General features: G+C 47.5%; 1 protein-coding gene across 1 annotated transcript in view; it reads left to right on the top strand.

Moving 5' to 3' along the window:
• The window catches only part of HKDC1 (hexokinase domain containing 1), a 34,229-nt gene extending 7,930 nt beyond the window's left edge, over positions 1-26,299 (top strand). The window contains exons 3-18 of the mRNA XM_016198428.2: positions 141-289; positions 392-511; positions 3,244-3,339; positions 4,404-4,503; positions 6,806-6,989; positions 7,535-7,690; positions 8,772-9,005; positions 9,739-10,043; positions 11,654-11,799; positions 11,891-12,010; positions 15,825-15,920; positions 16,112-16,211; positions 17,758-17,941; positions 20,212-20,367; positions 22,946-23,179; positions 26,155-26,299. Coding sequence (XP_016053914.1) covers positions 141-289; positions 392-511; positions 3,244-3,339; positions 4,404-4,503; positions 6,806-6,989; positions 7,535-7,690; positions 8,772-9,005; positions 9,739-10,043; positions 11,654-11,799; positions 11,891-12,010; positions 15,825-15,920; positions 16,112-16,211; positions 17,758-17,941; positions 20,212-20,367; positions 22,946-23,179; positions 26,155-26,299 — 2,525 coding nt within the window. The remainder of the gene's footprint in view (positions 1-140; positions 290-391; positions 512-3,243; positions 3,340-4,403; positions 4,504-6,805; positions 6,990-7,534; positions 7,691-8,771; positions 9,006-9,738; positions 10,044-11,653; positions 11,800-11,890; positions 12,011-15,824; positions 15,921-16,111; positions 16,212-17,757; positions 17,942-20,211; positions 20,368-22,945; positions 23,180-26,154) is intronic.
• The last annotated feature ends 1,547 nt before the right edge of the window (positions 26,300-27,846 follow it).

Genomic DNA, 27,846 nt, shown 5'->3' with positions numbered 1-27,846 from the left:
TAGGGTGGGCTGCCTTGCCCCAACTTGTGGGTCATTTCCCCTTTTTATCAAGAGCATCTGTCTTGCCCTGGGCTGGGTGGTGTTATATGTTCTCATTCATATACTCAACAACTGATAACTGCTTTTTATTTTTTAAATAGAAAATGGGGAGTTTCTTTCCCTGGATCTTGGAGGATCTAAGTTTCGAGTCTCGAAGGTACAAGTCTCTGAAGATGGGAAACAAAACGTCCAGATGGAGAGTCAGTTCTACCCAACACCCAATGAAATTATCCGGGGGAACGGCTCAGAGGTACCAGGGCAGGGGCTGTGCGGAGGGGAGGGAAGGCCGTGGCGCCTGGCTTGTGAGTGGCCGTGCTCTAGTCCCGTGTCCTGTGCTCTCTCTCCTCCGCAGCTGTTTGAATACGTAGCTGACTGCCTGGCAGATTTCATGAAGACCAAAGGGCTGAAGAACAAGAAGTTGCCCCTTGGCCTAACCTTCTCTTTCCCCTGCAGGCAGACTAAACTGGAAGAGGTAAGGCGGTGCCGGGGAGGGAAGAAGCTGGGCAGGATTTGGATGGAGTTTGGGGCTCGGGAATGTGCAGGAGTCAGGTCGGAAACGGGGGATCAGCAGGACTTTCCTGGCTTGTTTCTTTTCTTCTTGTAAATGATGAAGTGGGAATGTGAGGCAGAGAGCTGGTTGGCGTGGCTGCCTTGACTGCACATGGGCACAGCGTGAGAGAGTGGGGTGCTTGCCACCCCCTACCTCAATGAGTCTCAGACCTCGGTTGTGTCAGAATCTGCTGGAGGGCTTGTTAAACTCAGGTTTCTGGGCCCCATGGGGGTTTCTTCATCGGTGGGGGGGCCTTAGATTTGCATTTCTAATCAGGGTGCTGCTGGTCTGAGGACCAACTGACAGCCGACTAGATACGAGTGGGGAGGCTCCGGGAATCTCTCCTCTACAGAGAGCCCCTGGGAGGAAGACGAAGGTGGGGGTCACTAGGGTGACAGTATTGCTGAGCAGACACCACACCTCTGCTGCTCCACTAGCCAGCCAGCTGGGGCTCATGTAATTCATCTCTACATGCCTCAGCTTTTCAATTTAACGGAGCTGTCAAACCCAATTTTATGTAAATATATGAAAATAAATAAAAGTCCATATAAAAGGGTAATAAGCTTTCTGGGGCCAGGGGCTACGGTCAAGAGCCAGGTCTTCCCAGGCCACGCTTATCTGGGGTGGAGGCCCAGGACCTCCTACCGCACGTACTGGTCGTGACACCCAGCTGACAGTCATTCATGGACCACCTTGACATCATGGACCGCCCTGGGATGTGCTAGATATTGTTGACTTATGGGTGTCAGAAAGTGGAAAGGAAATGGGTTTTCACGTTTCAAAGACCTGGCTTTGGATCATTGTTTAGAAAAGTTGTGTCTCCTGGGCAGTTATATAACTTCTTTCCTTGCTTTCTCATCTGTAAAACATGGTTAGTAGTATTTACTTGCTGGGCCCGGGTAAAGCTCAGGCAAAATATTTTCCACTCCCAACACTGTGCCTGGTGCACCTGTGGTTGCTGCAGGATGAGGGCGACTGTCCCTGTGGGACTTGTCTCTTCCAGCTTTTGTACCTTGTTCTCAGTTCAGCAGATGCTTCTGGATGGCAGGCACTGCTTTATGTTGTTCTTTCTCTCCACCCCCAGGGTCTCTAGCACAATGTCTTGTATTTCCAGGAGCCCGATAGCTATTTGACAATTGAAAGATATAATCTATCATTTTCTTGATTCCATTAAATGAGAATTTGCCATCATCTCATCTCTCTATACAGGAGATGGACTGAAGTTTACTTTTTTGCTATTTTATAAAGAAAGGGATGGGCCCTGCAGGTTTGGCTTAGTGGTTAGAGCACTGGCCTGCAGATCAAAGGCTCCCAGGTTTGATGCCTGGTCAAGGGCATGTATTGCGGTAGCAGGTTCTCTGCCATGGTCCAGGCACATGCGGGAAACAACAGATGGATGTGTCTCTTACATGACATTTCTCTCTCTCTTTCTCTCTCCCCCTCCCTCCCTCCCTCCATTCCTCCCCTCACCCTTCCTCCCTTCCACTCTCTCTAGAAATTGATGAAGAAAAATGTCCTTGGGTGAGAATTAAAAAAAAAAGTATGAAGAAGGTTTCAGGGACTGTTAGAAGAGGCCAAGGGGAGCTTTGCTCTGAAGTGTCATCTCTTTCTGGCTAAAAGAGTAGAGGACCTGGAGTCAGTAGAGGAAGTGGAAAGAGGAGTCAGGAATCAGGCCTAGAGACTAGATTCACCAAATAGTGCAACACATCTCATTTGAGCTCAGGAACAGAGACCCCAGGAAGAAGGAAGACAATTTTCAAGCTCTGTGAGAGTTAATTTGACTTTGAAAACCAAACTTGCACACGTTAACAGCCAATTGCTCAGTTTATGCCTGTGATGGCAGAAGTTAGGGAGAGTGGCCGCTAGGTGGTGCTGTGGTGCAGGGAAAAGTCTGGTCGCCTGTCAGCAGTCAGACCCGTGTTTCAGGTGAGCTCTGCCCCTCACTCCCTGTGAGACCTAGAGTGCTTTCCTTCCTCTCTAAATCTCAGCTTCTTTATCCACAAACTGAGGGGATTGGGAAGATGTGGTCAGGGTGTTTGTGAGTTTGGGCTCAGCTACTCTTGACTGTGTGGCCTTCTCTCAATCTCCAAGATCTCATCCAGCCTGAAAAATTCCGTAATTATTTGCTAGTTTAGACACAAACTTGGGAAACACTAATTTTAAGCAAATAATTGATAATGCAAATTGAGAACCATTTTTTCTAAATTGAAATTAAGTTCCTAAGGGAGTTCTATAAGGCAACACCATGTTAGTTCTGTTTTGTGGAGCTGACACACCATACATCCTATAATGTGTCTACCACACAGTAGGCATTTCCATCAGAGCATTGCTGTGACAGGCAGGGAAGTGATGTTTCTATTCTACAGGTGAGTAAACTGAGGTCAAAGAGGTTAAATGACTTGCCCTATGTCTTGTGAACCCAAGTGTTCTGACTCTTCAGCAATTGTTCTTTCTGTCACTACGTGTAATGTCCAAACTGTTCAGACGGGAATAATAAAGATGTTTACATATTAGAAAAGGCCTTTGAAGAAATACTGAAAGATTCAGCTTAAAGAAGAGAATACATGAGGTTGTACTTTAAGCATAAAATTTCCGCAGCTCATTTTCAGGACTGAGCACTTCTTTTTTTGACTGAATCTGAATTCTTCCCCCAGGGTCTCCTGCTTTCATGGACCAAGAAGTTTAAGGCCCGGGGAGTTCAGGACACAGATGTAGTGAGCTGTCTAAAGAAAGCCATAAGAAAACACGAGGTGAGGAATCCGTCTCAGCCTGGGGAGCTTTCTTCTGGGGACGGGTGTCACACTGTGCCGCCCTGGAAGGGGGATCAGAAGAGGAATTGCTCTCGAGGCAGTCTCACTGTAGTCCAGTTGCAGCAATTTGGATAGACCCACTGGTGGGCCTTGGTATGTGGAGCTTGTTCTGGTTACTGTTGAAAGGTGGGCCGCACTCCCCCGGGGCCTCCCCAGAGGCCACAGCCTCTTCGGGGGTCCTGGTTAGCCCGCATGCTGTGTGTAATGCTCCAGCCCCCACCTCTCCTCACAGTGGCTCAAGAGATCACTTTCTTTCCAGCCTGGCTCTCTATTCCACTTTCCACTCTCTGTTCATTGAATATCTCTATTTGTCAAATAAGTTTTATAATCTAAGTAATTGCAAAAGTAAGACATGCTCCTTGCTGGTACACAAATACATCCAGATTAATTGTCACCCTGACAGCAGAGGACTATTCTGGTGTGTACCCTTCCAGTCCTTTTTTCCTCTTTAAAGCTGCAATCGTATTCTCAGGTAGTCTTTGTTTTGCTCTTATTGTTTTCATTTTACTTTAAAATACTCCCCCCAAACCTTGGGGAACCATGGTGCAGTAACCCGGGTTGACTTGGCAGAATGGGAAACCCGGGTGGGAATCCCATGGTGCTGGCCGTGGAGAGGACGTGGCTGAAGCTGGCTAAGATGTCCCCACAAGTGAGGACGTGTCTTCTCCTGAAGACACCACTGCTTCCAGGCCAAACATGCTTTCCTCGGGGTCCCTGAGACAGGGCTGGAGCCCTGGCGGGCTCTCTCCCACTTCCATTGCACAGAGGCCTTCGGCCATAAAGCAGGAGCGTGGGTTCCCCCTTGATCCCCCAACTGCTCTTTCTCTCCCCTGGACCCCTGGACCTTGGCAAAGCCTTGCTTCTTTCAGGCGGGCCCTGTAGGCGGGACCTGGTGACTTTCTCACCCAGCCACCTTCACTGCTTTTACTTTCTCTGTGGGGACAGATGGAGGGGTAGTGCCCCCTCCTACCCACTGACGCCCTCCGGGGCTTGTGTTCTGACAGGACATCGATGTGGACATCCTGGCCTTGGTCAATGACACCGTGGGAACCATGATGACATGTGCCTATGATGATCCTGCCTGTGAAGTTGGTGTCATCATTGGTAACTCAATTTGACTTGCTTTTTGGGAGATGCGGGAACCGGGCTGGTCTGGAGCTTATTTTCAGCAAAAACTCAGAGTAAATTCTGTGGGAAGGGCATTGGCGCTTTCTGTTTAGGAGAAACCACAGAGGAAGACGAAAAGCTGGTGCACACGTCATTCATTCACTCAACAAGCATTTACTAGGTGCCTACCGGGTGTCAGGCCCTGTCTCTGCACTGGGTGCTCAGCGAGGAGTTAGTACTCAGGGTTCCTGTGCTCGAGGAGCTTTCAGTGGGGAGGCAGGTGAAGGGCAAGCAAAGGCCTGATGATTTCAGGTGGTGGTGACTGTGATGAGGAAGATGGAGCAGGGTGATGTGACCGAGAGTGAGTGTGGTGGGCGGTCAGGGCAGGACTCCGAGGCGTGCATCTGAGCAGGGACCTCAGCAACGAGGAGGAGGGAGCAAAGTGGAGATCAGGAGGCGAGTAACTGGCAAAGGAAAGGGGACGGCGGTGGCCTCTGAGGTGGGAATGAGTCTGGGTGCTCGAGGAAGCACCCTGAAAGGCTGAATGGGGGCTGAGTCAAAGTGAGTGGAGGCTGAGACTAGTAAGGTACTTAGGTTAGAGAGAGTGGAGGGGACGAGACTGGACAGATTCCATAGGACAGATACAGTGGCAGAAGGTCTTTGGCTTAGGTTCTGTCTACCAAGGGAGACTTTGGGTGGGGGATGAGTAAAGGGGCTGTGTAGTTTTTAAAAGTTGATTTGGGCTGCTGTGTCGAGAACTGACCTTTGGGGGCAATAGTGGAAGTAAGGTGACAGCCAAGAGACCGTTGCACTGTGTGGGTGAGACGTGGTAGAGGCCTGCACCAGGGAGGTTGCAGTGCAGTGGAGGCGTCCAGTGGGTGGGTCCCCGAGCTGGGAGGGACTCTGCTGGAGGGTCCAGGAGAAGGCAGTTTGGGGGTCAATTGAAGTCCAATAGATTGGATTTATAGGCTGTTCTTTTTTTTCTTTTTTTTTAAATGCATTTTTATTGATTTCAGAGAGAAGAAGGGAGAGGAAGAGAGAGAGAAACAATGATGAGAGAGTCATTGATCAGCTGCCTCCTGCACGCCCCACACTGGGACTCGGGCCCGAAACCCAGGCATGTGCCCTGACCGGGAATTGAACCATGATCTCCTGGATCCTAGGTCGATGCTCAACCCTTGAGCCATGCCAGCCAGGCCTATAGGCTGTTCTTGACTATGTCCTCCCAGCTCCCCATCCCTTTACCACTACTGGGAAAAGTTTTCTGAGTTGCTTTTTCTTTCCAACTACATTGGCCACAGCCTGGCTTTCCCAAAGGTCAGGATACTGACACCTGAGGGGCTTGATCTGCCTCCTGTTTCTGGAGCCCCACACCTCCGCATGGACGGGCACATGCCAGCCACGGCTTCGGCTGCTGGCCACTGTGTCTGTCTTAGCGACTGTGTCAGGTAGCCCCACACAGTGATGATGTTTAGGATCGGTGCCACGCCTGAACATTGCCCATGCTTTCCTGAGAAAGCTTTTCCCAAATATTGTATTACATTTTGCTTCTGTGCATTCTTATTTCTCATGTTGGCTTTAAAATCCTTAGACCAGAAGATCAGCCAGGAAAGATGCTTTAAAAAAAAAAAAAAAAAAGCAGCTTTATTGAGGCATAAAAATTTTCTCATTTTAGTACAATTCAACATATTTTAGTAAATTTACAGTTTTGTAACCACCACCTGTATTTAATTTTGAAACATTTCCGCTCACACCCCAATGCTTGAGTGTGGGAGGCACTTCCTCGGAGAGATTCTATATTGGAACAATGAAATTTTGCTTTCTTATGTGATAGCTAATCACTGTCAAAGGTAAGGATGTATCTTATGCTGGGAACAATTTGTGGCAGGTCATGAATAAAGAATATTTTTATTATCAAATAGAAAAGAGGTTAAATAACTTAGGGAAAGGCTTTTTAAAATTACTGTGGGTTGGTAATTCTTTAAAAAATATATAAAGTTAGGTTAACTTCTCTTTGTAAGTGTGCTTTGCCAGCTTTCATACATATTCATTAGGGACGTGTTCACAATTGACTTCATTGTAACAGCAGCCCATTGACGCCCTGAGAAGTACAGACTTGACACGTTGCCTTCATTTCCATGTGCCCGGGCTTGCCCAGGCTGCTGGCCTCTTTGAGAACGGGCCGGTGGATCCAAAGCGCTCTGGTGCCCTCAGAGAGCCCGGGCAGCCCAGCGGCCTCTCTGCTTTGCCCAGCCCGGAGCCCTTCGTCTCTGCATCTTCTCTCTGGTCCCTCGTTCAGGCACTGGCACCAACGCGTGCTACATGGAGGACATGAGCAACATTGACCTGGTGGAAGGCGACGAGGGGCGGATGTGCATCAGCACCGAGTGGGGGGCCTTTGGGGACGATGGCGCCCTGGAAGACATCCGCACGGAGTTTGACCGCGACCTGGACCTGGGCTCTCTCAACCCGGGGAAGCAACTGTGAGTACCCTGGTGCTCTAATCTGGGCATGGCACCGCGGGATACCTGGTCACTCGGGGACATGTGATGCCCAGGAGGCTTTTTAGTTGTGACTCGTTGGTCGTCACAGTGAGTTATGAGGCCAGGTTTGCATTTCAGTTTCACTGGGCAGGTGAGGAAAGTGAGGCCAAGGACATGGATTTGCCTTGGTCATAACCCTAATTCCAATTCAGTCCATATCTCCGGAGCACATGTGTGTGAGGCAGGGGAGATTCAGCTGTGGGCCAGATGACGGGACTTGACCTCTGGGCGCATTTGGATGAGTGGCCACAGGCCAGGCCAGCGCAGCAGCGGAAGCAGGAATCGGCCAAACTCCTCATTTGTGTTTCCAGTGCTCCCCGACACCCTGCTTCCTTGGAGGCCTAGTCACACAGCGCCTGGTGTGATCCCTTCCCAGGCCTCTTGATCTGTGGAACAGTCCCTCCATTGCTCATGCTCCTGGCTTTGGGAAAGGATGCTGCACAACCACAGGGTTTTCTGCCACTGACCTGTTCACCAAATTGTAGGTTTGAGAAGATGATCAGCGGCCTGTACCTCGGCGAACTGGTCAGGCTCATCTTGGTGAAGATGACCAAGGCAGGCCTCCTGTTTGGCGGCAAGAGGTCCTCCAGTCTCCACACTAAGGGCAAGATTGAAACGCGGCATGTGGCTGCCATGGAGAAGTAAGCTGCTGGCTGCGTCCCCCCACCTTGACCGCAGAGGGTTAGTTTAGGGTGGGCAGCCAAGGCGTGGTCTTCTCATGAGGTTGCTACAGAAGGGACCAGATGGTCCTTCTTCCTCAGGGTGACTTTAGACCTCTCACAACCTGAGGTGGGTTAGCAATGCCTGACCCACTCCCATGTGGCTTCTGGTTGGTTCCATCAGCCTGGGATTCTGTTGACGGAGGTCTACGCACTCCTCATGTTTGTTGCCTTCTGCCTCCCTAAAGTGGTGATATATACAGTTTTTAGGGTCACAAACCCCTTTGAGGATCTAATTCAAGTTCCGGACCCTTTATTCCCAAAGGGTACATTTGCATACAATTTTACCTATAATATCAGGGCATCTTTGAACCCAGAAAAGCCCAAGCATGGAATCCAAATTAATAACTCCTGAGTTAGCAAGAGTTTTCTCTACCTGGTACTGTTGGGGAATGACTTTGGCTTTGGTGATCTGAGGCCTCATACACAGGTCCGTGCAAGGGGGCCAGGTCCCAGTCAACTCAGGATCTTGTTCCTCCAGCTTAGAAACCCTGGCATTGCCCTGAGCTTTGTAATTAGTTTAGATTCTGAGCTCAGCGAAGTGGCACGTGACTCCCAGAGTCTGTATTTGTACAGAGTTTGGCAAGGACTGAGTTTCAGTGAAAGGAAGTATAGTACAAAGTAGTTAAAAGGATGGACTCTGTAATCTAACTACCTGTGTTCAAATCCTGGCCCTTACACTTACTAGCTGTGTGACTGTGGACAATTTACTTACCTTCTCTGTGCCTCAGGTCTCTCTTCTGAACAACAGGGTAATGACAAAATTTCCCCCAGGAGTGTTGTGAGCATGGAGTTAACACATGTCAAATCCTTAGACAAGTGTCTGGCATATAGCGAGTGCTCAATAAATGGTAGCTCCTAGGATCATTTTTGATATTGTTATTATATCACTATATGCCGGCCTGTTTATTTTCACATCCTGAGAGGTGAGAAAGCTGGCTCTCCGAGGGGGCCTCCCATGGGATGGAAAAGGGTGGTTCTGTCATTCCTGTCCCCTGGCCAGGTATAAAGAAGGCCTTGCCAATACAAGAGAGATCCTCACCGACCTGGGCCTGGAGCCTTCAGAGGCCGACTGCGTCGCGGTCCAGCACGTCTGCACCATCGTCTCCTTCCGCTCAGCCAACCTCTGCGCAGCGGCCCTGGCAGCCATCCTGACGCGTCTCCGGGAGAATAAGAAGCTGGCGCGGCTGCGGACCACGGTGGGCATGGACGGCACGCTCTACAAGATACACCCTCAGTGAGTGCCGCCTGCCGGCCACCCTGCCGACGAGTCCCCGTTCTGAGGGTTCAGGGGAAGGCAGAATTCAGAGCCTGCATCCAGCTAGCTGGCTGGGCTGCTTTGGGGTGGGGGGTCATTCTTAAAGAAACAGTTGCCTGACTAGCAAGGCCATCCATTTCTGTGTTTAGCCGTCTGGCCATCCCTCTATCCATCCATCTATCTATCCATTACCATTGAATACCTACTATGTGGTAAGATTAGAAAAATACACCCAGTTATAGATGGGGGAAAATCGGGATGACAGAGATTGCCAAGTTCACATGAAGGATGCTGGTAGGAGAACATGTGGAAATGAGAATTCCCCAGAAGGAGGGAGTGCAGAAGCCCCACTGGCTAGTAGAGGAGGTGCTGGAGGCCAGGTGGGTACACCTGGAAGAGCTGGGGAAAGAAAGTTCCCCTTTGGGCAGAGACGATGTTTGGCCAATACGTTATGCGTGGACATGCCCTGCTAGCTGAAACATTAATGGTAAAATAGCCACTTCCTTGAGTCTCTCAAGTGTCCTTTCCACTGCGCTAGCTGCCCAGTCCCTCCCCCAGTCACCCCCTGCCCCCTACCATCTGGCAGCCAAAGGAGTGAGCCCAGGCCCAGCAGGGCTCCCAGGACCTGGCCCCTGCTACCCCGTGCCTGTCCCATTGGCTGAGCCTGGGCCTGTATGACTGTTATGTATTTTGCCATCACCCCTGCCTTCAGATACCCAAAACGTCTGCACAAGGTGGTGAGGAAACTGGTCCCGAACTGTGACGTGCGCTTCCTCCTGTCCGAGAGCGGCAGCACCAAGGGGGCAGCCATGGTGACAGCGGTGGCCTCCCGCGTGCGGGCCCAGCGGAAGCAGATTGACCGGGTGCTGGCTTTGTTCCGGCTGACCCGAGAGCAGCTCGTGGGTGTGCGGGACAAGATGCGGGCTGAGCTCGAGTACGGGCTGAAGAGGGACACCCACCTGCGGGCCACAGTCAAGATGCTGCCCACCTACGTCTGTGGGATGCCAGATGGCACAGGTGGGCCGGGCACAGCTCTCTTTTCTGAAGGGCCACCCAAAACTCCCACGATCCAGTTAGATTTTTTGTTTTAAGAGCTTTGGATCCACGTCTCTAATGGCGGGTGGCGGGTGGGGGGTACGGTAGGTCAGTAATCCTTCTGCACCTTTTTTCCGTGGTTGACCCAAGGCATTTGCAGGGAGAGAATACCTCCCTTGGGGGGGGGTGTGTCTGTGTCGTTGAGAACATGGAGTGTGCCCCATGTTGTTGGCAAACAGAAGACCCAGATGCCGTCCCCGGGAGCTGCCATTTGGACACGTGGAGTTGTCTGGCTTGGCTTCCTGCCGGCTTCTCCGCCTCTCTTCTCTCCCGAGGATTGGCTCTCTTGCTCTCCCCTCGTCACTTTTTGCCCCTGACTTTTCCAAGCCCCATCCCACCCCTGGTCCTCTCTGCTCAGCTGAGGGGAGCCACTCCACAGTGGAGTCGGTTCTTTAGACAAGTTACTCCACCTCTTTGAACCTCATGAACTGCACCCAGAAACGATGACCTTCATCTAATGCTTTATAGCTTATAGTTTGCTTGTGAACATTTCATTTCATTCTTCCATCCTCACAGCCACTCTGTATGTTACATAAAGAGAGAATGAGCTCCATTTTATAGATGCCAAAACAGACTCAGAGAGGGTAGGTGACATACTTAAGGTCACACAGCTGTACTTTGGACCTCTCAACAACAAAGATCTTTTCCAGGGCCAATGACCTTGGAGCCTCCATGGGGAAAAAACTGAGAGCAGTAAAGATGCTGTTCAATTATTCATTCCTTCATCCCTTTTACCCTCCTGCCTTCATCCCTCAGAGTTTTATTAGGCACTTACTATACGTCAGGCTCTGTTCTAGTCATGGCGATAGAGCAGTGAGGGAAACACAGTCCCCACCCTGGTGGAGCTTACGTTCTGTTGGGCTGGCAGACACTAAACAAAGGCCGTGTGATGCCGTGTAAGACAGGTGCTGTAAATAAAAATAGAGCAGGGTGAGGGGAAAGAGAGCTGGCTGGGGACCGGCTGGGGTTATGTCTTTGGTAAATTCAAGGAACAGCAAAATGATCAGTGTGGCTGCGGCAGGGTGAGTGAGGCAGAGAGCAGGGCGAGGGGCCTCACAGAACAGGCTGATGCCCTGCGATGCGGGAGAAGTGAGATACGTGATGCCCCTGAGGGCTGAACTCGATATGGTTTCTTATTAGTCAGGTGGGGTGTGGGAATCCGGGGAGGGAGAGCGGGGATGGGAAGAGCCGTTCTCTTCAGGGGGTAAGCGGCTCCTCTAGCCACACAGACAGGATGGAATCACTTTCCAGAGTCCCCTGCACTCAGGGCAGCCTGGCCTGGTTCACCCTCAGAGGCTCCTGGCGCATAGGTGTCGGGTGTGGCCTTTAGCAGATGCCAGGACAAGCAGGCTGACCTCAGACAGGCTCTGAGTGCCTGCCAGGCACTCTGACACTGCGCGGGGACCTCCGCCCCTCTGGCCCTGAGCCTGGAGGGCGGCTCTGAGTCTGCTCCCCCCCCCCCCCACAATGACCCTCCACGAGCCCCTGCTCCGCGCATGCTGGTGGCACGGAGCCTCTTTTCTCCACCGCAGAGAAAGGAAATTTTCTCGCCCTGGATCTGGGGGGAACCAACTTCCGAGTCCTCCTGGTGAAGATCAGAAGTGGGCGGAGGTCAGTGCGAATGTACAACAAGATCTTCGCCATCCCCCTGGAGATCATGCAGGGCACCGGCGAGGAGGTAAGCGGCGGGCTGAGGGTTCTGGGCTCCCAGGCGCCCGCCTGCCACCCGGGGCCCTGCCAGCCGGTGTGACCGCCGCCCTCTCCCCTAGCTGTTTGACCACATCGTGCAGTGCATCGCAGACTTCCTGGACTACATGGGCCTCAAGGGGGCCCAGCTGCCTCTGGGCTTCACCTTCTCCTTTCCCTGCAGGCAGACAGGCATCGATAAGGTAAGAGCCCCCCACACTCACAGCCAGCCCAGGGGCTGCCCTGCTCCACCAGGGGGATCTCAAGGTGCCTCTGAGACACTGTTCATCTTATGTAGGGGCCTGAGGTCAGGGCGGCTGGGGACACATGACTGAGAATTTTAACCATTTAATTTTTCTATTTATGATGTTGCATTTTTCATTATTAGGTTTTGGATTGAAGTTCACAAAAGAATTGAGGGTAATATACAATAAAGGGACATGTGCGTAAGAGTACTGTTAAAAGAGAGGTCAAATCACATAGTGGAGAGGTAGAAAGAGGTCATGACCAGTGACAGCCCCTTGTGACACGTAGGCAGTAATGTTATGTGTGTCTTTCTGGGCAGCCAGGGTAAACAGGAAGCACAGCGGATTGTGGGGTTTATTGTCTGATGAACGGAAGCTTGCTGGTGCATCAGAAAAAATGCTTTTCTTTCCTGACATGAGACTCTCAGAAGGACTTTATCAAATGGACACTTACTTAATTGACATTGGTGAATGTCAAGGATAATAATTTTAATACATTATTCATAATAATTTAGAAACATATATCACAAGGTCTTTCTTGAGGTTCTTGGATAGACACACCATTCACCAGCTCATGGAGCAGGGAGCGCTCTCCCCCTCTGACAGGCTCACATCAACCAGGCATAAAGCAGGGTGCGCCTCCTGAATCTGCGCAGAGAGCTCTGGTCAGCACAGCAGGTCAACCAGAGGGCTCACGACAATAATAATAATAATAATAATAATAATAATAATAATAATAATAAAATGGCACCAAAGACTTATTAAGATTTTGTTTAATTCACTCAGTGTCTCCATGAGATACACACTATTTTAGTTTTGTTATATTTTTATCATTTTTAAGCTGTGGTAAAGTATACGTAACGTAACACTTAGCACTTTATTTTTAAATGTGCAGTTTTTTGGTATTAAGCACATTCACATTGTTGTGCACCCATCATCATTACCCATCTTCTGAACTTTTTCATCTTCCCGGACTGAAACCTCACATCCATTCAGCAAACACGTCCCATCCACCCCTGCCCCTGACCTCTGGCAGCCACCCTCTACTTTCCGTCTCTATGAGTTTGACGACCCTAGGTGGAATCATACTGTGTCCTTTTTGTAACTGACTTATTTTACTTAGCATAATGTCCTCATGGTTCATCCATATTGTAGCATGTGTGAGAATTTCTGTCCTTTTTAAGGCTGAATAACATTCCACTGTAAATATACACACTGTTCTAAATCACTATTTTGTAGCTGAGGAAGATGGAGGCACATAGAGGCTTAATGAGTTGTCCAAGTTGCCAAACTTATAAATGGTGGTGGAGAGTTCCAGCCCGGCCCACCGCCCAAGACCAGGGCCCAGAGGCCAGGAGGCCTGCTCTCCATACCAGAGTTTCTAAACTATTTTGGCTATAATGCACGGTACACCTACATGTGTGTATAATCACCCCCCCCAATCAAGAAATAAAACTTACCCTTATTGTGTACATTACACTATACTTTCTATCCTACTTCCCTTTTTTCCTATAAGGAAACTGAGGCATGCAGGGCTCATCTGATGGGTAGGTACAAAATCAGAACTGAAATGCAGCCCTCTGGGGCTCTGAGGATGCCATAAAAACAAATGCTTCAGCAGGCTTCCAGCCGCTCAGAGAATGGAGAGAGAGGGGTCAAAAGACTGAATTATCTGGTAATAAGGCTGATTTCTGAAAATTAAAAATGCCAAAATGCTAAGAGCCAGAAGATCCACTTCTCAAGATTCCATTTCTTAAACATGTACCCAAGGAGAAGTAAATGAGGCTGTTCACTACAACACTGCTTTCTAATCATGAAAAATTAGAAACAACCCAAATGTCTGCAATAGAGACTAAGTAAATAAAGTATAGTATATCAATCATATGGATTGATTACTTGATTTTTATTTAACAGACACACCTGTCGTGCTTGGTCTGTGTCAGACACTGTTCCAAGAGCCTCACAGAATTCCTCCCTAGTGGGGGGACAGCAGAGTGCACTAGTTAAGAGCGTGCATGGGCCTGGAATCTCATAATCTCAGTTTGAATCTTGGCTTCTCCACTTACTGGCTGTGTGACCTTGGGCAAGTGATTTGACATCTCTGGATCTTGGTTTATTCATTTGAAAAATGGAGATAAAAATAGTACTTAACATATAGTGATGTTTTGCGGATTTTTAAATTTTGTGTAATTATATTTGAGGGATATTTCACTCAGTGAAGGAATGTATCAGATCTATATTAACTGACCTGGAAGGTCTGGAGATACATTATGAAGTGAGGAAAACAAATTGCAGAAGTCCACATACAATACAAATTTATTTAAAAATACATGTAAACAGCAAAAGATCTGGAAGGATTCATATTAGAGTGATACTAGAGGTTAGCTCTCAGATTGGGGGATGAGAAGTTAAAGGGGACTTTAATTTTTTACAAGGGTAATGCATTCCTGTATTACTGCTGCCTTTAAAAATTAATACACGGTGGGGGAGTGAAGCCATGTGCAGCTGTCCATGGTCCTGAACAATCAATGGGCTACAAGACACAGCTAGCTGCTCCTTTTTACCCAGGACACTGGGCCTTCGGGCCTGTCTCAGAAGTTCTGACAGGTTCGTGAAGACACAATTTAGAGGAAGGAGGAAACCAATGAAGCAAAGCCACTGATGGCTGGAGAGAAAAAAGAGATTAAAATAAAGCATTACTTTTGTGTAACTGCAACTAATAAGAGAGATTTTTCAATTGGGAGTAAATCTCTAATGTTTTACAAATATCCACCAGGAAAGGAGCAAGGGAGCCCAGTTTTCCAGACTGTGGAGAGGAGGGACACTGGGTTGAGGGCCTCAGGTGAGGTGGTTGTCCAGTCTGACAGGGGGCACTGCCCTCAGAGTTGCTGCTCACCTCTCCTATCCCAGGAACTCTCCAGGCCTTGATGGTACAGCTCTATCTGCCCTCACCCCACCTCAGCTGTGGAGTCTGAGGCTAGACTAACTGCTATTCCCAGCTAACAGATAGCCTTTGCTTCCTTGTAAAAATTAAAAATACTTTTTTCTTAGTATTATAAAAATGATACATGCTAATTTTAGGAAAACTAGAAAATATAGACAAACAAAGGAGAGACTAAAAGGCACTCATAATCTTGCACCCAGAGAAAACCACTATCAACTCCCTGGAATATGCATTGTTTCAGATGTTTTGTCAGAAGGGAGAGAGAAGGAGAGATTGATTGATTTTTAAGAGTAATAGAATGATCCGCCATCTGCATTTGTTTAATGTGTGTTTGCTTAGTGTGTGGTGAACATCATTCTCTAACATCCAGTGTTCTCTTACAGCATGATTTTTTTATGGCTATATGACGTTTCCTATATTGATGTACAAGATGATAGATCCATTTTGTTGGAATGATAGGATGCCTCTAGTGTTTTACTGTGGAACACTGCTTTGATAAATATTCTGTAGCTTTATCTTTAGTCACATCTTAATCTGTCCTTGGCTAGATTAGAAGTGGGATCACTATGATCCAGGCCTTTGTTCTGTGCAGTCAGGGCCAGAGAACACAAGTTGACCAATGATGGAATATGAATTGCTGCAATTATTCCGCTCAGCAGTAGACTCCGTCTGAGCATCATGCTTTGTATTGCTTCTGGGCCTAGTGTTAGTGCTGCATAAATGGAAGCAGTCAAAAGCACACACATATAACTACCTATTAAATGTTGAGGTCGTGCCCTGGGTCCCAGAAAACTACTGCTCAAATGAATTTCCCCTCCTTTCTTTCAGGGGATACTCATTGAGTGGACCAAAGGCTTTAAGGCTACTGACTGTGAAGAGGAGGACATGGTGGACATGCTCAGGGAAGCCATCAAGAGGAGAAATGTACGATATGGTGCTGAGGCTCATGCCTGACCTAGTCCGTTCCCCCAGACCCTTCTGCTCCACCATCCTACATCCAGACCTATGACTGTGACCTGTGTCTCTCACCCCCACCCTCACCTTGGGTTGATATGCCCCTCCTGAGTCTGTTTGGCTTGCACATTCTGCCTACAGTAAAGCTGCTTCCTTTGTAGGAGTTTGACCTGGACATAGTTGCAGTTGTGAATGACACAGTGGGGACCATGATGACCTGTGGCTATGAAGATCCTAATTGTGAGATTGGCCTGATTGCGGGTAAGTGCTCAGGCATGTCCCATTGGCCTACTCCCATCTGATTCTTTGGAGGTTCCTTTTTAGCATAGTGAGGGACAGGGGAAGGGAAGGCATTGCTCCATTATACAGAGGCTCTGAAGCTGGCTTTGTCCAAAGCAGAGATGAAGTTAAAATTGGGACACTGGGTTTCCTAATTCCTGTCTTTACCTAGTATCTTTCTTCATTAAGGTTACTAAGCCAAGGTTCTTCTTTCTGTTGAAGGAGAATGATATAAAAAGAGGGGACTTTCAGATGAGGGCCTTGGAACAGGTCACCCTGGGAGGAAGGAGAGCAAGGTTGAATCATGTTGGCCTGAGGCTGGTTCTAATGTACAACTTCCTGTTCTTTGACCTTTTCTGGCTATCAGGGTGCACAGGGAAGAGATGGAAGGAGAAGGGAGTGCCTTGAGGTGATAAAGGCATTTTCAGGGTCTTTGGGAGAGGTCTGGAAGTGATTAAGGCTAGGGTGGGTTCCAGTGGGATGATTCTCATTAAGAAGTAGGGAGCCCAGCTGGCGTGGCTCAGTGGTTGAGCATCGACCCATGAACCAGGAGGTCATGGTTCGATTCCCAGTCAGCGCACATGCCCAGGCTGCGGGCTGGGTCCCCAGCAGGGGCCGTGCAGGAGGCAGCCGATCAATGACTCTCTCATCACTGATGTTTCTATCTCTCTCCCATTCCCTTCCTCTCTCTGAAATCAATAAAAACATATTTTTTTAATAAAAAAGTGGGGAAAAGGGTGGGAGCTGAACAAGTGGAGATGGGAACGAAAGGCATTCCAACGGACTGGCACAGGTTAAGTAATGACAATCTGTGAAAGTCGTTCCAGTTGGTTGTCTAGGGTTCCTGGAGGTGAGTAGTAGGTGGAACAAGCAGGTAGGAATATACTGAGATGTCTTCAATGCCAAGTAAGAGGTTTCATCTCACTCTAGCTCTTACCCACTTTGTGACCCTGGGCAGGTTACTTATTCTGTCTGGACTTGAATTTCCTCATCTATGCAGGGGATTGGGTTAGATCTAGGAGAGCAAAGGGGGGAGACTTGTTTAATTAAATATAATAGTTGCCTGACTGTTGTGTTGAGAATAGTTCTGAGGCCAGGTAATAGGCAAAAGAGAAGAAGGTGGCTTATAGATGCCAAACATTAGCTTGTGCAAACCTTGTCCAGCTCTGACTGCTAACTCTGCGACGACTTGGAAGCACACTTTGTGTACCTATAACTTAGCAATGGTGATGATGATGACGACATCACCATTTATTGCATACTTAACGTGTGGAAGATGCTGACGAACATCATCTCACTTTTCATAACAATCCGTAAGGCAGGTATTGTTTCCTTCTCGCAGATGAAGAAACTGCATCTCTGAAAGATGAGATGCTCGCCTAAGGTGACTTAGCAGTGGTGTAAAGCTGGAATCCGCACCCAGCTGTATCTGGCTCCAAGCCTAGGTCCCTGTCCCCTGCACTCTGCTGCCTCTTTAAGACCCGGTGGTGTCTTCCACAGACTGAAGCCTCTTCACGATTCCTTCCAGGAACAGGCAGCAACATGTGCTACATGGAGGAGATGAGGAACATCGAGACGGTGGAAGGCGACGACGGGAAGATGTGCATCAACACGGAGTGGGGCGGGTTTGGCGATAACGGCTGCATAGACGACATCCGGACCCAGTATGACAGGGAGGTGGACGAGGGGTCCTTGAATCCCGGCAAACAGAGGTGAGAAGGCCGATGCGTACATTTACGCAGGTTGTGCACGTACGGCTTTTCCAGATCTGGGGGGTGTGTGCGTGTGTGCCATTTTCATATCATCGACACTATAGCTTTGTATATCAGATGTCACTGTATTATCTTAATTAAACAGAAGCAAAATATTGTGACAAATTTTCAATAAGCAGTAAGAAGGGTTGCCTTTTTCTAATTCCCATGGGACACCATACGGGCTAGTGGTGGCTTTGGAAGCGAGGCAGAGGCTGTCTGTGGGTCGGGTGTCATAGAGCAGGGGCAGGGTGGCCCCGTGGGCCCTCTCAGGATGGGCTTCCGCCTGAGACGTAACATCCTCCGCCTGCCAAGAGCTGGCTGCCAGGTGGCTGACGTGTTGTGCTGGGTGAGGAAGTGGCCGCAGGTGAAGAATGGGAGTCCTGGTTCTCAGTCATGATGTCATGTCCCAACAGGGTGACAATCACTTGTGAGGTGTATTTCAATGCCTAACCGTACGAAAAACACTGAAAATAATGGATGGTTCTTTTTTAAAAAAAAATAGTGCATTTTCCCTTGCATTCTCAAATACCCACCTTCCTGAGCAGGGGAGAAAGGAGTAAATAGGGATGAGCTATCACGCTAGGAATTGACCATTAACCTGGGCTTGTCCATTAGAACAGGGGCTGGCAACCTTTTTCTTTTTAAAAGAAATGTTTTCATTAATTTCAGAGAGAGGAAAGGAGAGGGAGAGATACAAACATCAATGATGAGAGAGAGTCATTGATGGGCTGCCTCCTGCTCGCCCGTTACTGGGGATCGGGCCCAAAACCTGGGCATGTGCCCTGATCAGAAATTGAACTATGACCCCCTGGTTCATGGGTTGACGCTCAACTACTGAGCCACACCGGCCAGGCAAACTTTCTATAATGTACGGGAGAGTAAATGTTTTACTATCAGGTCAGAACTAAACTCAGTGTCTTAATAAATAGAGTAAGAATGAAATAGATTTGTCATGATGGGTGATACTCAAGTGAAGAAGTTGAACAGGTGAAGAAATGCAATGGGATGCCTGGGCCTCAAACGCCTTGGTAATGGTTGAACTGAGAACGCTCACCTTCCTTTGGCACTGGGCTTTGTAGCTGGAAGGCAGGCGAGCTGTGGTAAGCCCAGCTGGACCAGGGATTGCTCCAAAAAGAAAAAATCAGATAAACGTATTTATCTCTAAATCTCACATTGGGGCATCCAAATATCATGGTGCTTCTCAAGGGGCAAGTTCCTTCTGACTTAGTTCTGTGTCTGAACCCACTGGAGCTTACATTTTTGGAGAGAGAATGTGAGGCAGCACATTGGGACTTGCTGGCATCACTGTCTGTTTCATTTGGGTTCCTTGGGTTCACATTAGGGCCTGAGCAGTGAAGAGAACACACCAGTCCAGCACCCAAGCCTCAGGCACGCTCCGCCTTCCGTTTGGCCCTGCAGGCAGCGGCAGTCCAGCTTGCGTCACTGTGACTGATGACGGCCACTCACAGCAGTGCCGGCTGCCTGGTCAGCGCCTGCTGGTCACAGAGCACCTTCTCCTCTCGCTGCCTCCCCCGTGTCACAGCCCGATGGAAAGGGGACAGGGAGGTAACGCTTTCTGAGCACCACTGGTGTGTGCAGACAGTATAAACGTTATTACCTCATGGAGCAGAATCTCTAGCGGAGCAGATTTCTTCAAATATAAAGCCTCGAGAATCTCCAGTGGGACAGATTTGTAGTACAAACTAAGGGGAATTGGCTTTGAGGCCAGGAGAGGGACTAGCCTCTGCTCAGCGCCTGCTGAAAGCTGCATGCTTGCCTCTCGGCAGTCTTGTGCAGTCAGTGTTTTGTTCCCTGTGTTTTTAAAAATGTATCTTTATTGTTGAAAGTATTACAGGTGTCCTCTTCTTCCCCCCATTGATGCCCTCAATCCGGCATCCCCCCCACCCTCCGAGGCCTTCTCCGCACTGCGGTCTGTGTCCATGGTGGTTATGCATATATGTTTCATAGAGGCTAGATTAGTGCTTGCCCAGGTCGCGCCCTAGCATGTGGCAGGGCTGGGGCCTGGGGCCCGGTCAACATGGTTCCACAGCCAGGCTTTCCACATCGCTGCATCTCTCTCGGCCTGCGCTTGCTCTGAAACACTGCGAACCAGGCAGCTGGCGCACGCCAAGGGTGCGCCTCCACACCCCGGCCCACGGTCCTTTTGGAGCCATTCATCAGCACCGATTTTCCTGCTCTTACCAACCTTGCCCCTCTTTCCCAAACAGATATGAGAAAATGACCAGTGGGATGTACCTGGGGGAGATCGTGCGGCAGATCCTGATTGACCTGACCAGGCAGGGTCTCCTCTTCCGAGGGCAGATTTCGGAGCGCCTCCGGACCAGGGGCATCTTTGAAACCAAGTTCCTGTCCCAGATTGAAAGGTAACATGTGGCCAAGTTCCCCCGCTCAGTGTGAGAGGCGCTGATTTGGATGTGCTGCTGTCATGCCGGGGTTAGGCAGGTCTGAGACTTAAAAATAAAAACAGCAAGGCCAGATCAGACGGGGGGTTCCTCCTGAGGCCGCCCCCTCTCTCCAGCTGCATCAGGACCACAGCCCGAGGGTGTGCACACAGCTGAGGGGCCAGCAGCCTGTCTGGGCCCCGAGGTTCCTAAACTGTTACATTTTATGTCAGCTAACCTATAAGTATTTCAAAATATATTTCTAAAATATGAGGTTTTTTTAAAAAAAATAACCACAGTACCATCATCACACCCAAAATAGCTAATGATAAACCCTTAATCTCAAAATATTCAGTCAGTGCTCCCATTTCCCAAATTGCCTAAAAATGTTGCTGTTTGAAAATTGACTTGAGAGAGATAAACATTGACTTGTTGTTTCATTTATTTATGCTCATTAGTTGATTCTTGTATTTTCCCTAACTGGGGATCAAACCCACAACTGTGGCCTGTCGGGATGATGCTCTAACCAATGGAGCTACCTAGCCAAGGTTAAAAATAATGGCTTTTAAAATTAGTTTACATCAGTATCCAGACAAGGTCCATACACTGTATTTGGTTGATACATTTTTTAAATCAATAGACTTCCTTCTCTCTCTCGTTTCACCTCATAATGTATTTGATGAAGAGACTATCTTTTTGCCCTATGAGTTTCCTATGTTATAGATTTTGCTGCCTGTAGTATTTAACATTTTCGTCTGTCTCTTATATTTCCTTCAAACTCACAGTTAGACCCAGATCCATTGTTAGATTTAGTGTTGAATTTTAGACAAGATTTATTTCATAGGTGCATTGATGTTATCTGCCTCTCTTTTATGATGTTGGTAGTTATTGATGCTCATTGCCTAAATCTGATTTCACTAGAGATTGTAAAATGATTATAATTTAATGCTATCACTCTCGCATTTATTAGCTGAAATACTTCTGGAAACTCCCCTAGATCAATTCTTTGGTGTAATTATTTTAAATGGCTGCATCTTGTTACATTCTTTTGCTATCCTATGATTTATTAAACTTTCCCTTTAGTATAAGATGGCTAGATTGTCACTTAAGAAATTTCTGCAGTTCTGAGTGACACCATAATTATTGTTTTTGTACACATAGTCATTTGCACCTCATGAGTGATTTCCTTAGGAGCAGAAGCATTTGGTTAAAGGAAGCATTTCCCTGTGGACACACTTTTTAAAAGATAGTCCCAGTTCCCACCACCACCGATTATACACACGTGTCGCTTTCACTGCTTTTCCTTCCAGCCCAGGATGTGATCAGAGGCTTTGTGTTTGGAATTTCTCTCCGCTGGCTTCCCTTCACTTAATTCTCCTGGTCTTTATAGCCAGGTACCAGCAAGCCAAAAATCATTCAGGAAACAAAGAAAACTCTTTCTTTTTTTTAAAAAAAATATCTTTATTGATTTCAGAGAGAGGAAAGGAGAGGGAGAGAGAGAGATAGAAACATCAAGGATGAGAGTGTCATTGATCGGCTGCAGCCCGCAACCCGGGCATGTGCCCTGACCGGGAATCGAACCCTGATCGCCTGGATCCTAGGTCCACGCTCAACCGCTGAGCCATGCCCAGCTGGGCAGCATTAAATATTGTCATGCAAACTCATCTTTAAGGTCTCCAAAGGATTCTGCTGTTTGGCTACACCCCCGTTTACCTGTTGAATCTGCTACTTGGCCACAGAGGTTGTCTCTCGGTTGTTCTCTCTTGATAACACCCTTCCTCCTGGGTGTTACCCGGACAGTCAAGGCTGTAGCTTCGTATTGTTTAGCTTGGGAGTCAGAGCCCTGTGAGTTCACTGTGAGATAAGCAGGGTCTAGACTCGAGGTTAACAGGTCCCCACGATGGGTGCTTCTGTGCGTGTGCTATGGCCCTGCAGGTTTCCATGCACTGATTATACATTGTGTATTCATTTAGTCGTTTGCCCATTGAACGTACACAGCCCCGTGCTGGCTGTTGCTGAGAATACAGTCTCACCCCCAAAGAGCGTGGAGTCCGGTTGGAAAGAGAAAGCACAGAATCAGAGCAGCTGTGACGAAGGAAAGTTGGCCAACGGAATGGGCCCGGGCACCAGAGCTAACACGTTGCGGGGGACGGGGCAGATTGGTGTGAGAGGGCCTGTGTGTGCTTGTGTTTGTGTTTGAACCCCTGCTCCCTAGTCTCTGTGGGCGAGTCTCCAGCACACTGAACCTCAGATTCCTCTTCTCAAAAGGCTGCCTGATGTGTTGGTTGCTGAAACGAATCAAAGCTCCTAGGGAGGTGAGACAGTTGAACGTGCCTAACATAAGAGGTTCTCACGCTTTATTTTTTAGGGTGATGGGACTCCCTGGGGGTGGCACAACTTAAGACTCACCTTCTAAGACTTTCTGCCCCAACTTAGCCATTGTCTGGATCGGCTTCTCCTGCCTCCTGCTGGGACACCTGGGGGGGAGCTGGCAGCCTTGCGGGACGGCTTCCAGGTCCCGCACGCAGGTCCTGACGCCCTGCTGTCCGCCCGCCTGCAGCGATCGGCTGGCGCTCCTCCAGGTCAGGAGGATCCTGCAGCAGCTGGGCTTGGACAGCACGTGTGAGGACAGCGTGGTGGTGAAGGAGGTGTGTGGCGCGGTGTCCCGGCGGGCGGCCCAGCTGTGCGGCGCCGGCATGGCTGCCGTCGTGGAGAAGCGGAGGGAAGACCAGGGGCTGGAGCGCCTGAGGATCACCGTGGGCGTGGACGGCACCCTGTACAAGCTGCACCCTCAGTGAGTGCTGGGGAGGCGGGGAGGGCGCGGGGAGAGGGCCGGCGGAAAGGCTGAGCCCCAGCTTCCCGTCTGTGAAAGGCGGGCAGTGGTAATCTCCACCTCAGGGGGCTCCATGAAGATCAATGGCTTCATAGGTGGAAGGTGCTTCCCACAGTGCTCAGTAAATACAAGCGATAGGTTGGTTTTTTTTAAACATATCTTATTGATTTCAGAGAGAGGAAAGGATGGGGAGAGAGAGAGAGAAACATCAGTGATCAGAGAGTCATTGATCGGCTGCCTCCTGCAACCCGGGCATGTTCCCCGACCAGGAATCGAACCCCGATCTCCTGGATCCTAGCTCGATGCTCAACTGCTGAGCCACGCCCGGCCGGGCCAAGCAGTGTTTTTTAACTGACCTCACAGGGTAGCAACGAGAACTGACTATTTTGTATAACATAGAACATTGTCTAGTATGAACTGGCTATAATTTTCTTACTCAGAATAAGTGGACGGAAGGGTTAAGAGCCCCGCCAGGCCACACGAGTTTGAACCCAGTGTGTTACCCCCGTAAAGTGAGGACGAGAGCCACGCCTGCCTCGTAGGTCGCTGTGAGGATGAAATTAGACAGTGTATGTAGCGTGCGTGGCACATCGCAAAGGCTTCAATGATGACGGCTATAATTTTTATTTTCGTTTAGTGTTTTACATTTTGTTTTGGTGGAGAGGAAAAGCATTAACAAGCTTATACAAATTTTCAATCACGTTGAAATGTGCACATGAGCATATTATTGTCATCCTCGATCACTAGCTAACTGTTCAAAGTAACTGACTGGTCTCTTCTTGTGGTTTTCCCCTTGGGGTCACATATTTTTGTTGTGGTGCTTACAAGCCTCTCTCTTGAACCAATACTTGACCAAGGAACAAAACCACATGATCATTTCAATAGGTACAGACAAAACATTTGGTAAAATCTAAAACCTTTCAAGATAAAAAGTACTCAACCAACTAGGAATAAAGGAACTTCTCAACCTGATAAAGAGAATCTGTGAAAAGCCCACAGTGGGCATATTTACTGCTGAAAGACTGGATGCTTTTCCCTTAAGATCAGGAACAAGACAAGGGTGTCCACTCTCACCGCTGCTATTGAACACTGTGTGGCTTGTAATGCTGCCTCCAGGTGGTTGTGTGATTTTTGTCTCACAGTTGAATCTTGATGCAAGGAGAGATAGGTTTGTAAGAATTGGACCGAAAATATGTGACCTCAAGGGGAAAATCAGGGATAAATCTAGCCAGGGCAGTGAGGCAAGAAAAAGAGGTAAAAGGCATTCATATTGGAAAGGCAAAAGTAAAACTCTCTTTGTTTGCAATGACATGGTTTGGCAGATAGAAAATCCTAAGGCATCCACAGGCACACACAAAAAAACTTATTGGAATAAACAATTTTTACAACAGGATTAAAAAGAATAAGATATTTAGTAATAAATTTCACAAAATAAGTGCAAAACTTGTACATTCAAAACTATAACACGTCGTTGAAAGAAATGAAAGAAGACCTAAATACATGGAAAGACATTCATGTTAATGGATTGGAAGACTTAATATTAAGATAGCAATATTTCCCCAAATTGATAGTCAGATTAAACATAATCAGTATCAAATTTCTCGCAGACTTCTTTGCAGAAATCAACAAATTGATCCTATAGTTCATATGCAAATGCAAAACAATCTTCAAAGAAGAACAAAGTTGAAGAACTCATAAAAAAACAAAAACCCAACAGCTAAAAAAACCCAAAACTCATCATACTTCTCTATTTGAAAACTTACTCTAAAGCTACAGTAATCAGAATGGTACTGACGTAAAGATAAGCACACAGATCACTGGGACAGAACTGAGAGCCCAGGAATAAACCCATACATTTATGGACAGCTGATTTTCAACAAGGATACCAAGGCCATTCAATGGGGAAAAAATATTCTTTTTAACAAATGGTGCAATCGCTGGATATCCACAGAAAAAAAATAAAGTTGGACTCCAACTTCACTCCATGTAAAAAATTCACTCAAAATGGATCAAAGACCTGAATTAAGAGCTACAACTATAAAACTTCTAACAGAAAACATAGTTGTAAATCTTTGTGACCTTGGATTAGACGATATTTTAAAATATGACATTAAAAACATAAACAACAAAAGAAAAAAATAGGTAAATTGGACTTTATCAAAATTAAAAATTTTTATATATCATAGAAAGTGAAAACAAAGCATGGAAGAAAATATTTGCAAATCATATATCTGATGGGGGACTTATATCTAGAATATACAAAGAACACTTAAAACAACTCAACAATAAAGCCAAGTAACAAATGAGCAAAGGATTTAAATAGACATCTCTCCAAAGAAAGTCGACAAATGGCCAATAAGCACTCAAAAAGATGCTCAATATAATTAGTCACTAGAAAAATTCAAATAAAAACCATGAAACACCATTTCGCATCCACTTAGGATGGCTGTAACAACAATAACAACAAAATGACAGTAACAAGTGTTGATCAGGATGTGACAAAATTGGAGGCCTGATGCAATGCTGGTGGGAAACAGTTTGGCAATTCCTAAAAAAGAGAAATATAGAGTTCACCTGTGACCCAGCAGCTTCATTTCTAGGTCTACTCAAGAGAATTGAAAACTGACTAGCTGTACAAAGTTGGACAAGTTTCTTAACTTTTGAGTGTCAGTTTATTTATGTAGTAAAGATAGTAATAATTATTTTCAAACTACTTTTGTTATACTTTGATGTTCTGTATATGAAACACCTAGAATATTCTCTGGTATCAGTATTTACTCAATAAAAGGTAAAATTAAAACAGCTATTTTTAAAAACTGTGTAAGCTGTTCTAGAACCTTGAGAAGCAAGCTGGGAGCAACAAACTAGATTGACAATTTGTAAATATGCTGATTCCATATGTAAGTGCTGATTATTAATTTTTTCTTTTTTCATAGCTTTTCTTGGATATTGCAAGAAACTGTGAAAGAACTAGCCCCTAAATGTGATGTGACATTCATGCTATCAGAAGATGGGAGTGGAAAGGGAGCAGCTCTGATCACTGCTGTGGCCAAGAGGTTACAGCAGGCACAGGAGAACTAGGAAGCCCTCATGGTTGGGTCCGCTGCGACTTGGATGCTCACAAACCTTTCCTCTGGCGGACGAGATGATCAGGGGCCAACAGGCAAGCTTCTGGCCGACTTTGCCTTCTGGATGGCAGAAAGAGAACCTAAGGTTCTCCGGTGTTCTTAGCATTTTGTTACTGGTTTTCAAGGGCATTACATGATATCTCTATTTGGCATATTTGGGCCCAAGATGAGTCAAGTTGTAAAATCAAAGCATATGGCTCAAGAGATCCCCTTTCAGCAAATTTTTCAGTTGAGGCCTCATCTGTCAGTTCTCTATGGCTTTGGGTCTTGTGGCTACTGGACTTGGCAACATATGCACGATCTGCCCCTGTGGCCTGGCTGGCTGAGCTCCCGTTGGTGCGCTTCGGCCATCGCGGTAGTAGACTGGGCCCTCTACTGTGGATACACACTTGAGAGGGCGAGGGACTCATGTCATAAACCGGAGATCTACCCTAACTTGTCCTTAACTTGTCATGTTGACTCCAAAGACTTTGGAGTATTCAGCCCCAGGATGAAGGAGGACTGGTTGCCAGGGAGCCTGTAGGAAGCTTTTCACGCTCGTAGGCAGTAGCGTCAGCGCGCTGTAGGGATTTTTCTCAATATGCTTGTGTCATTGGGAGGGGTGTCATTTGGGGCACCTGTTTTTCATTTTACATGTGGCTTATGTTGTTATTGTTGATACTTGTTTTAAGAACTGTTGGATATATGAAATCCAGTAAATTAATAAAAAAGATTTTATTTCCCCAAAATCTTTCATGAGGCATTAATGTTTCACCTGGGAAGCTTACTTGGTCACTTCATGCTCTGCTGGTGGAATAAGGGGCACAGAGTCATGTTGCTGAGAGCATCTCTCTAGTCTAAATTCCTTACCAACAGTGGGAAAGATATAGAAGATCTTCTACAATATCTTTAACAGATTTTCCAAATTTCATTTGAATGAATACTTACAGAGGCTTTATCACATGCCCCGCAGTCTAAAAGAGTGAGAGAGGGGGCCCCTGGTGAGAGAGAGGCCTGCTGGGGCTGGGGACAGATGAGGGAGCTGGGGTTCTCTGGGAAATTATTTTCCCATACATTCAGTCAACATGTATGGAGATACTGCTGTGGGTGGGTGCTAAATTAATCAAAATGAACTTTGCTGTATTTTAAGATTATATCTCTCTGGAGAGAGGTTGTATGGATTTATTAAATTTATCTTTTGGCCCTAGCCGGTTTGGCTCAGTGATTAGAACATCAGTCTGCAGAAAGAAGGGTCTCGGGTTCAGTTCCGTTCAAGAGCACAGACCTCGGTTGCAGGCTCCATCCCCAGCCCCAGCTGGGGCATGTGCAGGAGGCAACCAATCGATGTCTCTCTCCTTCTCCCCCCCCCCCCCCCCACTCTCTCTGAAAAGCAATGGAAAAAATATCCTGGAGTGAGGATTAAAGAAAACAATTTATCTTTTCGTATTTTAAGGTTACATCTTTTTGGGGAACAATTTCACCTGGTCGATGCTGTCTTAGGGAGCCCCAGGCCTTGCTGTC

Source organism: Miniopterus natalensis, chromosome 14, assembly GCF_054644295.1.
Source record: "Miniopterus natalensis isolate mMinNat1 chromosome 14, mMinNat1.hap1, whole genome shotgun sequence".
Lineage (NCBI taxonomy): Eukaryota > Metazoa > Chordata > Mammalia > Chiroptera > Miniopteridae > Miniopterus > Miniopterus natalensis.
The sequence above is the reverse complement of the archived record's forward strand: the minus strand, read 5'-3'. Positions and strand labels throughout refer to the sequence as shown.